This window comes from Heterodontus francisci, chromosome 18, assembly GCF_036365525.1.
Source record: "Heterodontus francisci isolate sHetFra1 chromosome 18, sHetFra1.hap1, whole genome shotgun sequence".
NCBI lineage: Eukaryota > Metazoa > Chordata > Chondrichthyes > Heterodontiformes > Heterodontidae > Heterodontus > Heterodontus francisci.
This window is the reverse complement of record NC_090388.1, coordinates 71,814,187-71,828,375: the sequence shown is the minus strand read 5'-3', so window position 1 is coordinate 71,828,375 and position 14,189 is coordinate 71,814,187. Positions and strand designations below refer to the sequence as shown.

The following is a 14,189-nucleotide window of genomic DNA, read 5'->3' as shown; positions in this document are numbered from 1 at the left end:
ACCCAGCGAAGTAAAAACTCCTTTTCTGTTCCTTAACTAACCAAATAGATTCAGTCTTTGGACCCTCTCATTTTTTATCCTTCTGTGAAACTAATGTTATCCTTGACCAAAAGTGCCACTTTTTTTTCTTTCCTTATCCTTACTGAATACATTGGAGCCAAATATATTTAGTTCTCATTCCTGCCCAAGTTAAAGTCAGGTCACTGTTATAGCCACTATGCCATGTCTTGATGAGGAAACTTGTAACTTATTTGCAACACTCCTTGCATTAACACACATGCAGTCCAACACCAATTCTTGCTCTTTCTACTCTATTCTTTATTCTGCTACTGTTTGCCCCTCTTAATTTTCCATGCATCTGCATTTCCTCTCAGCTGCAACATTCTTGTTCCCCTCCCCATGCCAAATTTGTTTAAACCATCCCCACTGCGTTCTCTGCGAGGACATTGGTCCCAGCCCTGTTCAGGTTCAACCTATCTGAGTTTGTATCGCTCTCTCCTGCCCTAGAACTGCTCCCAATGCCCCAGGAATCTGAAGCTCTTTCCACACCGCTCCCCCCCCCCCGTTTATTGTATATATTTAAAAACTGCTTTTGATTTGAAGACTTAAGTTTAAGGTTTTGTGGTATTATCAATACTAGTTCATCAGAAGATGCATATAGTTGCATCTGCCCTTTTTGAATTGAAATCCTGATCTACATTTCAGCTCCTGTGTTTATTTACAGGACAGCATGTTTAATATTGAATTCCAGTTATGCTTCCGAACGTACGAATTAGGAGCAGGAGTAGGCCCCTTGAGCCTGCTCCACCATTCAACAAGATCATGGCTGATCTGATTGTAACCTCAACTTCACATTCCCGCCTACCCCCTCTTACATATATTAAAATGCAGCAGAACAGATATGACTTGAAATATTAAATATTATTCAGGCACATCACCAAGGGAAACCTCTCAAGAGAATGTTTATTATATTTCAGAAATGTACACAAACGCTGGTTAACTTTTACACTTTTGATACCCGTTTTTTATTTACTTAGGGATAATCTGTCTTCCAGCACCCATGCAGGACAAAAAATAAACTTCTTATATATACCTTTGACTGAAGAACCTAACAATGTTAATCAAAATTCAAGCAGTGGCAGATGTGAAGATCAAATAACGATCATTTTAACAGCTTAACAAACTTTGCCATCTATTGGTAGGCCTGTAGCAAAGCATAGCATTTGTCTGACCTAATTACTTCATAATTACAAATGTTGCAGGGCAAAAATGATTGCACGTGCAAGTTTTGGAGTTCGTTAATTCAAAATTCACTCCGAGTGTAAGTTCAGAACAGAATTTTGTTGTAGTTTTGACTTTCAAAATGTCATACCTTAGCTGGTATGAAAAATGAAACAATGCAACTCGTGATTTAAGTAGGCTATTGAAACAGGCCTTTTAACAAGATAATTCTGTTTGAGGATCCAGCACAATCTGTCCTTGTAACAACCAGACCAAGTCAAAACTTAAGAGTTGAGCAGAATAAACAACTTATTTATGTTACACTCTGACCCCCTGGATATGTTAGTTGACATTTTGTATCTTGTAATTGGCCTTTTTCTTTCTGCTATTGACATGGGGTTGAGTTTTTGGACTTTGCAAAGGTCAGGAACAGAGGTGGACGGGGCCTGAAGATACCAATCCCGCCCGATCCCCAATTAAAGGCAGTTAAGGTGATTGAAGAGCTCATTAAGAGCTAGTTAACGGGGGGAGTTGACATGGGTATATGGGCTGCAAGAGCTATCTGAGACAGACCAGGTGAAGGGAAATGGGTATAGAATGGGGAGCCAGTCATGGCTGCCCCAGGGAATTGCCCAAGAGCCATAAAAGTTTCATTAGCGCAGAGGGGGTCTCTGCCAACTGTGCAGGTGGCAGGGAGAGTGGACAGTCAGCGCTCTGGCATTGCAAGGGGTCGTCTCCTGCTGGCATTGCAGGGGTAGAAGAGCAGGCAGCCAAGGACAATGGGGCACGACTGTCAGATTTTGGGCCCAGTGGTGGTGATGAGCAACACCCTCTGCAAGAGGGCCAGAGTGCTGGGCATCAGGAGGGCAGAGGAGAGGGACAAGGGGCAGGTAGCACATGAGACCCTACCCACCACATCTGATCTACAGGTGACAAAGGAGTTACCTGGAGATGACAGAGACAGTGATGCAGGAGACTTCAGATGGTCAGATATCTGTGTCCTCATCGCCGAAGACCTCTCACCTTGCAGCACTGGTCATCATGCACTACTGGGAGCCGTCAAAGTCACTGTGGCCTCGGACTCTTCACTTCTGGCTTCTTCCATGGATCTGCAGTGGACGTTGGTGGCATCTCGGAAATGGCAGCAGACCACTACATCACGCAGATCACTGAAATCCTCTTTGCTAGGGCTGGATAGTACATTCAGTTCATGATAGATGAGGCCTCACAGGCACAGAGGGCAGTGGATTTTGCTGTCATTATTTCATTCTCCAGGTGCAGGACATGATTGATTGTGGCCATCAGGGCACCCAGTGACAGTCCAGTTAGATTCATCATTTGATGGAAACCACAAACAAAGAGCTAGTCACATGACTAACCTGCTGGCCAACTTGGGAATTGATTGAATTGTGCTCACAGTAAAGTATTTGCAGACTGCTTTTGAAGACCAAAGAGGACCAAGGTCTCTCTCTCACGCAAAGTTCCAGGGACCCATGGAAGTAACTTAAGCCTCAAGACAAGAGACCCCTACAGCCTTCTGGTACCAGCAAAACAAGTTTGAAAGTGAGCACGGGGCCCCAATGAGAGCTGCAAGACTTAACTTCAATCAAAGACTTTACATCCAACCCAAAACCAGTAACTAAATTCCATCTACTACTTCAAACCTTTCCCCCCCCCCCTCCTTTTAATTCTTTCTCCTCCTCTATCTGTGTGTGTGTTTATCGTGTATGTATGCCAGCGTGGTTGTGTCGTATATTTTTAGTAGTTTTAACTGAGTTAGAGTTTTAAGGTTAATAAACTTAAACCTTTCTTGTTTAAACCTGAGAAAACCTCCCTGGCTGATTCCTTTACAAATACAATTAGAGAGCAAGGACTCACTGAGGTGAAGCTAAAAACACTGTGTTTTTAAAAGTAAAACTCTGTTACAGCCAAGCCAGGAAAAGGCCGAGAGGGGAGCCCTAGCGCTCTTCCTCGCCTGGTCATAACAATCAATAAGAAGGACTTCCACTGCCTCAATGTTTAATTGGGTTTGTGACCACAACAAGAGCTTCCTTTATGTGTGCGCTCGCTTTCCTGGGAGCTGCCATAACTCCTTCATCCTCCATAGTCCAGCTGCTGCAGATCTTCACTCGAACCCCCAAACTATGTGACTGGATCCTAGGGGGAAAAGGATATTCCTTAAAGATGTGGCTACTCATCCCTTTATGAGTGTCCAAGACAGAGGCAATACAGCTGCGTCATCTGCACACGAGGACAAGCATTGAGCAGGCCATCGGGCTTCTGAAGATGCGGTTCTGGTGGCCAGACCGTTTGGGTGATGGTCTCTAATATATCCCTGCAAGGGTCCAGGTCTGGTGGTCTGCTGCGTTCTCCATAACATGGTCCTCCAGAGAGATGTGGACCTAGCAGATGGTGAGGCCCTTGTCTCAGACAGCTCATAGGAGGAGCAGCAGGTGAGAGGAGGAGGAGGAAGTGGAGACGACGGGGGGAGGATGCAGAACACTGAGGTTCCCTGGCTGCACAAGGAAGTGGCTGGTATGGCGTGGGGCTCAAAGGCTTCATCAGGATGCCATGAATGTCAAGGATCATTTGATTCAAGAATGTTTCAACAGAGTCCCTCTGACCCAGGATGAAGGGCATGGGGTGCAAGTCACTCTGAGGTGCCTGTGCTAATACATCCGTTAAAGACGCAGCCTGGAACATCTAAACTCTTACCACCAATGAATGATGCACATCTGCCCAGAGCCTTTGCCCTCACCATGTATGAACCCTTGATCTCCTTCACTGCCACATGCCACTTTTTTGGTCACGCCAGCAATAAAAGTATCAGACGTGTCCCTTGAAGTATAATTTATGAATGATAAGAAAGGAGAACAGTGCACAGAGACAGGAAGAGCACACGCTAGTGACCCACTCAGTGCTTCGTGCAATATGTTGGCCTCCGTGCTTGGCCACTCCTATGCAGTGCTCCCGTTGTGGCCTCAGTGGAGATGGAGACAGCCTCCTCACTTGTTTCTGCCTGTGACTGAGATGCATCTATCTGGTGGTTATCATCTTCTTGGAGGTACATGGGGGCATCTCCAGAGGCTGCTGCACCTGCATTATTGCAGGGGCAGCCTCCGTCACTTGGTCCTGCTGCACTCATGCTCCCTCAGTCAGAGAAGCTAAGGAAGCCAAGGATGAAGGTGACTTATGAGGGATGGCACCCTCATCCTCCTCCATGACATCACTTGGTTGGTGCACTGGATTCCTAGAGGGGAACAATACTGGAGCACAATGGCATCCACTCCAACATCTCTGCACCACCAGCGCCACTCACCGCTCCAGGCTGCAGTGTAGTATGTCAATACACTGCTCCTTTATCAACTCAGTGATCCAGCATATGGCTTTCCATGAGTTGGCCACTCTCTATAGAGGAACTCATACGCTCATAACCCTGAAGCATGGTGGTGCACATGAGCTGGATGGACTCCTCTATTTTCTGCTCGTGACCCTGCACTGCATCAAGGATGTGGGAGCACATCTGTTGCTGCTGGACTAAGTAGAGTCTTCTTTCTTGTGATTCCTGATGCTTGGCATCTTTGCCCAGCTGAGCAGGACTGTCCTCCCTCCTCCTAGGGGAACTGTCCTTGGCGTATCTGCCTCTGGCACCTCCTCCTGCACATCTGTGCTGTGCTTCTCACCCAGTGCCACCCTATCTAAACTCTCACCAGGATCCGCCAAGGTGAAAGTATCTGCACTGGCAGACGGTGCGCTTGTCAGGTGTGATGGTGCTTCCTCGAGCTTGTGATGCTCTTCTGGGACTGCGGATGGAGAGTGTGTCATTGAGTGGATGCCTGCACCTGTGGGAACACAAGTAGAGATCATGAGAACCAGCCTAGGAGAACAGAAGCCACTGCAGTACTGAGGCTATCCATTGCAACTCAGTGCTCAGCATGCTACCAGGTGGAGTGGTGTCCACTACACCCCTGCCCTAATGAGCACTTGGCCCTCTAATTACCATCTGCACCATGAGTTCCCATACCATCTGCACCATGAGTTCCCATTTTGCCGTTACTGACTTCCTCCTTGTCTGGGATCCTGGCGATCTCCATTGCTTGGAATTCCATTGGCGTTATCCTCTGGAAATATGTTACCCCATAGCCTGTTTATGCCCTTTCCTGGGCATTATGTGCCTGTTTCTCCTGAAGGACAAAAGAGAGTGAGATAAAGCATTGTTATCCCCTACGGCCAATGTCATCTGCTCCTATCTATTAGAAGCTGCATGTTTCAGTGGTGTAATGAATGCTGGACTGTGTAACATGATTATGTTTTTAAAAATTGTGATTTTTAGAAGCTTAAGATTGAGTCTGGCAGGTCAGGTGACCTCATCCACTCTGCTAAAGGGCAAGACAGATCAAAGACTTGTTTGAAAAAAAGACTTTGGGAGTAACACCTGAAAAACAATTGGTTTTGCCTTCTCAGACTTGGGTTGTAAAACGAGGAGTCAGTGTTTCTTAAGATACAATGTATCAAACAGTTGTTAACACCTGGGAACAATGGAAGGCCCAGTTGGCTCTGTGAAATGAGACTTCTGGACTTTAGCTTATGGTCATGTTCCAATCTGCACTGACTTTTGAGTCCGGATAAATTTCACAGATTTTCTGAAGGCAGCTAGGCTTAAGAAAGGAAACCAACGGTTGTGGCCTCAAGGCAATTTGTAAGAAGGGAACCCAACAGTTACAGCCTCAAAGCAGGCTGTAAGGAAGATGACCAGTGGCAGCAGCCTCAAGAAGGAGAGAGAGAAGACCTGCTCTCAGAAGCCTGATACAGCAAAAAGCTGCAAAGACTTGGTTTGAAAGTTGAAGTTTATGGAGAAGTAAAGGACCAACATGGTCACCAGGAATCTCCTTATTCACGGATGTCCAGGTCAGAAGTGCTCGGAGAAGTGAGTGAAGAGGCCATTGATTTTTGGAAAGGTTTGGGAGATCCAACCCATTGCAACTTGGGAGGAGTTTGTGACTTCTAACCACGAAGGGTTTTGCTATCAAAAAGGACTGTGTAACGTATAAGTGTGATGGGAGGTTTTCAGAAAATACCTTTCTTTGTAATTTGGGTTATCAACTGCTTCCAAAGTACTATTTAGTTATTCATTTTAGTTGAGTTGTTATAATAAAAGTCTTAAAACATGAAATCTAGTCATGTAATTCTTTAAATTGGTCTGGGGGTTCACATCTTGTATTTTAAGTTAACAGTTTCACTGAGGTTGTAACAGGTCCTCAGCAGAACTAGGTTATGAGCCATTCGGGGGTTTAGTAAGTGACCTGGGCACACACCCCTCCCATGTTCAGGAGCAGCATGCACCCTGAGGGTCCTCCAGGTGGTCTATCTGTTGGAGGGCGCAAGCCCAGAGGCCTGTCCTGGAGTTGGAGGTTTCACTCAACTTGCCAGAGATGAGGTCATTGAACGTCTTACAGAAAATGGTGCAGCTTATTTTGTAGCCTCAGAATATTGATGTCTGGCCAGGTGCCCAAGGAAGTGGTCAAGTTACTCACTTCAAATATAAAAATCTTGTATCTATTTGCTTGCTCAATACTCATCTTGTGGTTTTCATGTTTCTGCCTATGTTAGGTTTTTTGAGAAATATGTAAATTTTCTATGGATTGTTTTCTGTCTGTTTTGTTCAAATTATAAATTTTGGCTCTTTGTTCACCATAAGGTTTTGAATTTTATTTCTTTTTCCAGTATTTATTTCTCCTTCATTTCCTTTCTTAAAAGCATTTAATTGTTGGTGGAGTAGGTTTCATGAGAGAAAATTGAGGTTAAAATAATGAGAATTTATAAGCATTAGTAAAACAATGGGGCAGATTTCCATTCTGAGTCTGCATTATTGGATGCACAGACCTTTGGCATGCTATTTGCTATAAAGAGAAAAGCAAAATATATGTACACATTACTAAGCACTCATGCAGGGAAGTATTCTGGCTTGACCCATAAAAAAACTTTTCTGATTAGAAGCTGTTCAATGTAGCTGGAAGGGATTGGAAAATTGCCAGTAGTTGGATTTTCTTTGTGTTCTAAATCCTGTTGCTGACCGTGAAAGAATGTGGTTTATAGTTCCATTTGAAAGAAACGTTTTGGTGATTAAGTGAAAGCAGATGTTTGATTTACTTAATTTCTTTATATTTTAAATCCACATAGAACTCTGCAAAGTTTGTTGATCCTGTCAGAGTTAAACTTGCAAGCATAATTCCATTAGTGTTGCTGACTCATGTAACATATACTATTTAGTTGTGATGTCAATTTTGTTCAATTGGAGTCAATTACAGTGATCAAAAACTGATTTTTTTCTGTACACCTATTTAAATATTCTAGTTAGAACTTGAGCACTTGGAAAGATTTTGCTTTTTATTATTTTTTAAATTCTAGAATAAGCTTTTGTTATGGATTACAGAACAATCTGCTTGAAATTGTGCATGCTTAAACTATTTTGCAAGTTTTCTCAATTATGGACTAGAATTTACTATAGCTGGCAAACGAATGGCACTTGTCATTGGTCAGACTTGCCCTTGCCCATTTAATTTTCAAGAGATTTTGCACTTTGTTGCTATAAGTGGAAGATGGAAACAACATGGTGCCCTCTACAGGGCATCAGGGACCTGTGTGAACAGAGCAAGCAAATGTGTGTCTCCTTAACCAATCAGATAGAAAGATTGTAAAATGAACAGTGGCAAGTCTGAACCAGGAAGGGTCAGTTAGAATAGTGAATTCAATATAAAATCAGATAGAGAAAGCAAAGTAAAGATTGGATTGAGAGAGAAAAAGACAAATAAAATGTTTTTTTAAAACTTATTTAATTTTTGTATATAAAGCCAATAACAATTAAAAGCTGAAGAAATGAGACTTCATGCTTATAGTTAAATTTCAGTGCCAGCATGGTTGCTTGGGAGTAATTAACATGTTAAAAGGAGTATGTACACTGAAATGGACAAGCCCTAACTTTCTGTGGTGAGTTTACTTTGGATCTACCATGTGAGTACAGGAACTTCACACCATTCAGTGCATTTGAATATTGAGTCAGTCAGCAAAATGCCCTTTTTGTAAAGCTAATGGAGCGGCATATCTCTGAAAACAATTTTCATTTTTTTAACCACACACTGCCCTCTCTGAAGTTGCTGTGTGATTTGCACATAATTAATGATAGTGCTGTTAGCCATACTGTTAATTTAACTGGAAAATCTGGGCTTATGTTGTAATGGACATGTAGAACAAAGTTTAAGTTTGCAAAGGTAGGTCCATTGTAATAAAAGCTAAATACTGCGGATGCTGGAAATCTGAAATAAAATCAGAAAGTGCTGGAAATACTCACCAATAACAATTAAAAGCTGACAGTAGAGCAACCCAAAAGTCCCTGCGAAAGCTATGCACAAGTCAGCCCCTTTAAATTATTGTACATATGCAGCGGTGCCAAAAAAAAATGAAAGAGGCCGTGCACTTAAAGAAATCACCTGTGCACTCAAAAGAAATTACAGGGAACATTGAAATAAGGAAAAGATGGAGTGGTGGCTTTGTTAATTAGTGATAGTTATTAGCACAGTAGAGAGGGATGACCTAAGTTCAGGAAAGCAGGATGAAGAAACGGTTTGGGTAGAGATGAGAAATAATAAAGGCAACAAGTGACTTGTGGGAGTGGTGTACAGGCCCCCTATCAGTAACCACACAGGGTATAAAGAAAGAAAATTATGGAGCTTGTCAGAAAGGTACGGCAATAATCATGGGGGATTTTAATCTACATATAGACTGGAAAAATCAGATGGGCAAAGGTAGCCTCGATGAGTTCATAGAATGTTTTCGGGATAGTTTCTTGGAACAACACTCTCTGGAGCCAACCAGAGAGCAGGTTATACTAGTCCTGATATTGTGCAACTGGATAGGAGTAATTCATGACCTCATAGTGAAGGCACCTCTAGGCAGCACTGATCATAATATAATTGAATTTTACATTCAGTTTGAGGGAGAGAAGAGTGGGTCTAAGATTAGCATTTTAAACTTAAATAAAGGCAATTATGAGGGTGCAAAAACAAAGCTAGTTGAAGTGTACTGTCAAATTAGGTTACGGCATAGGTCAATAGAGATGCAGCGAGAGACATTTAAGGGGATATTTCAAAGTACACAGAATAGATACATTCCAACGAGAAAGAAAAATTCCAAGGAGAGGATCCACCATCTGTGGTTAACTAAAAAAAAAAATTAAAGGTAGTATCAAACTTAAAAAACATATAATTGCACAAAGGTGGGTGGCATGTCAGAAGATTGGACAGAATATAAAAAGCAGCAAAGAATGACTAAAAGATTAACAAGGAGGGAAAAATTCGAGTATGAGAGAGAGCTAACTAGAAATATAAAAACAGATAGAGTTTCTATAGATATTTTAAAAAGAAAAGAGTTAACCAAGTGAGTTTTGGTCCTATAGAAAGTGAGTCTGCGAATTAATAATGGAAGTAAGGAGATGGCAGATGAGTTGAACAGGTATTTTGCATCAGTCTTCACTACAGAGGATACAAGTAACATCCTAGAAATAGCTGTAAATCAGGAAATGGAAGGGACAGAGGAACTCAAGAAAATTGCAATCACCAGGGAAGTGGTACTGAACAAATTGTTGGAGCTGCGGGCTGACAAGTCCCCGGGTCCTGATGGACTTCATCCTAGGGTGTTAAAAGAAGTGGCTAGTAAGGTAGTTGATGTGTTGATTTTAATTTTCCAAAACTCCCTAAGATTCAGGGAAGGTTCCATTAGATTGGAAAATAGCAAATGTAACTCCTTTGTTCAAAAAGGGAGGGTGACAGAAAGCAGGAAACTACAGGCCAGTTAGCTTAACATCGGTCATAGAGAAAATGTTAGAAGCTATTATTAAAGACATCATTGCAGGGCACTTAAAAAAAAATTCAAGGTAATCAGGCAGAGTCAACATGGTTTTGTGAAAGGGAAATCATGTTTAACTAATTTATTGGAGTTCTTTGAAGAAGTAACGTGCTGTGGTAAACGGGAAACTGGTGCATGTACTTAGATTTCCAGAAGGCATTTGATAAGGTGCCACATCAAAGGCTACTGCGAAAAATAAAGGCTCATGCTGTAGCAGGTAACATATTGGCATGGATAGAAGATTGGCTAGCTAACAGCAAGTAGGCATAAATGGGTCATTTTCTGGTTAGCAAGATGTAACAAGTGGTGTGCCACAGGGGCCAGTGCTGGGGCCTCAACTTTTGGCAGTTTATATAAATGACTTGGATGAAGGGACCGAAGGTATGGTTGCAAAATTTGCTGATGACACAAAGATAGGTAGGAAAATAAGTTGCGAAGGGATATAGATGGGTTAGGTGAGTGGGCAAAGATCTGACAAATGGAGTATAATGTGGGAAAAGGTGAAATTGTCCATTTTGGTCGGAAGGTGGGCGGCACAGTGGTTTGCACCGCTGCCTCACAGCTCCAGCGACCTGGGTTCGGTTCTGGGTACTGCCTGTGCGGAGTTTGCAAGTTCTCCCTGTGACCGCGTGGGTTTTCGCCGGGTGCTCCGGTTTCCTCCCACAGCCAAAGACTTGCATGTTGATGGGTAATTTGGCTATTGTAAATTGCCCCTAGTGTAGGTAGGTGATAGGAGAATGGTGGGGATGTGGTAGGGAATATGGGACTAATATAGGATTAAATTGGTGGTCGTTGGTCGGCACAAACTCAGTGGGCCGAAGGGCCTGTTTCAGTGCTGTATCTCTCTATGACACTCTATGACTCTAAGATTAAAAAGCATGTTATCTAAATGGTGAGAGATTGCAGAGCTCTGAGATGCAGAGGGATCTGGGTGTCCTGGTGGGTGAATCACAAAAGTAATTAGTAAAGCTAATACAATGTTATCGTTTACTGCGGGGGAAATTGAATACAAAAGTAGGGAGGTTATGCTTCAGTGATACAGAGCATTGGTGAGACCACATCTGGAGTACTTTGTACAGTATGGGTTTCTTTCTTTAAGGAAGGATGTAAATGCGTTGGAAGCAGTTCAGAGAAGGTTTACTAGACTAATACCTGGAATGGGTGTGTTGTCATATGAGGAAAGTTTGGACAAGCTTGGCTTGTATCCGTTGGCGTTTAGAAGAGTAAGAGGCGACTTGATTGAAACATCTCAGATCCTGAGGGGTCTTGACAAGGTGAATGTGGAAAGGATATTTCCTCTTGTGGGAGAATCTAGAACTAGGGGTCACTGATTAAAAATAAGAGGTTGCCCATTTAAGACAGAGATGAGAAGAAATTTTTTCTCTGAGGGTTGAGAGTCTTTGGAACTCTGTCTCCACCACCTTTTGAGGAAGAGAGTCTTTGAGTATTGTCAAGGCACAGGTAGATAGAGATCCTGATAAGCAAGGGGATGAAATGTTATCGGGGTAAGGCAGGAATGTGGAGTTGAGGTTACAATCAGATCAGCCATGATCTTGTTGAATGGCAGAACAGGCTCAAGGGGCCAAATGGCCTACTTCTGCTCCTAATTCGTATGTAAGTAATTAGGGCCTCCTCTGAAATGCAGATATGTTCTTTACAATTGTAACCTGCAGCATGTTTATGGGATGTGGATGCGTGGCATGCTCTCTCCTCATAAGTCAGATGGCCATTCAGGCTTTGATCCTGTCCACAGCTTCTGAGACTGCACAGGTCAGTCACTTAGAACATTTGTTTGATGCCCTTCATCCCTCTACTGCCTTCAACACTGCTGAGCTACACTGTCGTCATCTGGCCCTGTGACACTTTTCATGATTTTACTCCTACCTGTTACGTGATAGATATAATGGCCGAGAATTTTCTTGAATGGGGCATTTGGCAGTGTACCTCATTAGTTAGACCTTTACCCTCACCCTTCAGCTCAAATTTGGTGCAAGGGCAACAGCGCATCTGGGACCTTGGTGAATGACGGAACCAACAGTGTACCTCTTTAACCAATGAGACTTAAAGATTGAGAATGAGACCAAGGACTGATGAGAAATAAATATGGTGAATTAGTGAAATCCGGTACAAAAAGAGAAATAAAGAGGGAAAGAAAGATTGAATTAAGTGTGAGAGGAAAAAAAGAGACAGAAAGGAAAAGTAATTTTAAAAAAAATTAAAGTTCAAAAAATCACTAAGAACAATTTACTACATGCAGAAATTAGACTCCACAGCTCCCTTTCTGGACCAAAGAGGCAAAGTGGCAGTGCGGGTACCTAAATCTCGTCAATAAAAGGGTATTTATGCTGTTAAGTACAAGCTCTAATTTTCTGCATTGAGTTTAATTGGCAATTAAGTTGCAAATGCAACCCAAGGGGTATCTCTTTGCCACAAATAGCTGGACAATCTGCACATGAAGAACAGAATGCACAATAAACTTGATTTCTTTTGCCAGCAAGTTCTCCAATAGCTTCTATTCCACTGCCTGTTAGTAACCTCCAGTTTACCCAGGGGGTAGCCAATGGATTCACTTCATTTATATGCCATCGCTTGGCAACAACATTTGGAAGTGTGAATAATTGAGATTCCACAAAGCCAAGTTTTAAAATTGGATGCTCATTAACATGAGGGATATAATGATTTTCAGCCTTTTGTAATCTGTTGTTAGATGCATTTAAATTGCAAGTGCTCTACATTTTGTTCCTTAAAGTCCTTAATCCCATTCAGATGAGAACACCTGCAATTGCAACAGTTTCAGTTTCTGTACCAGTTATCCTTATGGCATTTGAGTAAGATTGTCAATTTAGGACAAAATATTGGGCATTGGTGAGCTCATTAAAAATTGGGTCAGTACTACCCAAACACATTTTTCGTAAGACCCTTTGTGCTGGCAGTGACCTTCATCCCATCAATTTGGCCTGGATTTAAACCAGGCCCCACAATTAGAATTTTAGAGCTAGATTTTATGGGCCCCCCTGAGGTGAGGTTGGAGGCAGGGGGGCCTGTAGAATTGCAAGGTGTGGTGGAGGGCCTGTCGACAAGCAATCTTGCCGGGGCAGGATAGGCTGATGACAGCCTTTCTGTTCAGAAGCTAAGTGAGGCCCTTAAGTCATCTATTAATAGCCACTTAAGGGCTTCTTCCTGCCGCTGCTGGGATCTAAAACAAGGTGTTCCCACTGCGGGATTGCGGGGTGTCCCTCCTCCATGGGCAATCTGTGGTACGGGGTTCCAGTACTGGGCCCGGATCTGAGGACTCTGCAGTACCGGAAGTACTGGCAGTGGCCACTGTTTCCAGTGGCGCTGCTGAGCTGCCGGCCCTGTGATTGGCCGGCAGCTCATGGAAGCGGGATCCCCGTCTTTAAAGAGACGGGGATCCCGGCATGGGACATATAGGCAAAAAAAAATGGAGGATTGCTCCGGGCGTTTGTGTTGGGGTGGGGTGGGGGGGTGGTACGGCATGAGAAGCCGAGGCCTGGTGCCGGGAGCCCCGCCTCCTACACCAGATCCAGCCCATAGTCTGCCATAGTCTCACACAAGTTGCCCCCTTAAACAATTTTTGATTCTCTATTAAATTAGTAATTCTTCTGTTTAATCTATATGTTGGGACAATTCTTAGGACTTCAGTTTGTAGGAGTGCATGATGTAGAGGGAAAAAACGTGGAATTGTTACTGGCAGTTTTAATTTTTTATTTGAACTATGTTTCTTGTAGGGGAGCCAAGACAAAGAGATATGCTGATAGTAACAGGTAAGAGGTAGTTTTTATACATATATAACCTTACAACATTCGTGATGGTTTAATTGTGTTATTATACTGACGAATAGGCTGCAGGCAGTAGTGATTACCAATATTAAGTTAATTTAGTAGCCTTTTCAAAATGATGTTACATTGATTGGTGTTCTGACTATTTGTATGTTGCAGTTGGCTATTTTTAATCAGAGATTGATTTGAAAAGTTTGCTTTTACTTATTCAAAAATAAATTTCAAAATTTATTTCAAAAAAACATTGGGCTTAAATTTATGTTGGTG

At 42.7% G+C, this 14,189-nt stretch overlaps 1 protein-coding gene across 7 annotated transcripts in view; it reads left to right on the top strand.

Annotated features, from left to right (window-relative positions):
* Positions 1-14,189, top strand: part of pphln1 (periphilin 1) — a 291,915-nt gene that overhangs the window by 102,822 nt on the left and 174,904 nt on the right. For 6 of the 7 annotated variants that reach the window (XM_068050977.1, XM_068050971.1, XM_068050974.1 and 3 more), the window contains exon 5: positions 13,872-13,907. The exons of the other annotated variant lie outside the window; for it this stretch is intronic. In XM_068050977.1, the coding sequence (XP_067907078.1) occupies positions 13,872-13,907 (36 nt within the window). The remainder of the gene's footprint in view (positions 1-13,871; positions 13,908-14,189) is intronic. 7 annotated transcript variants of the gene reach the window in all.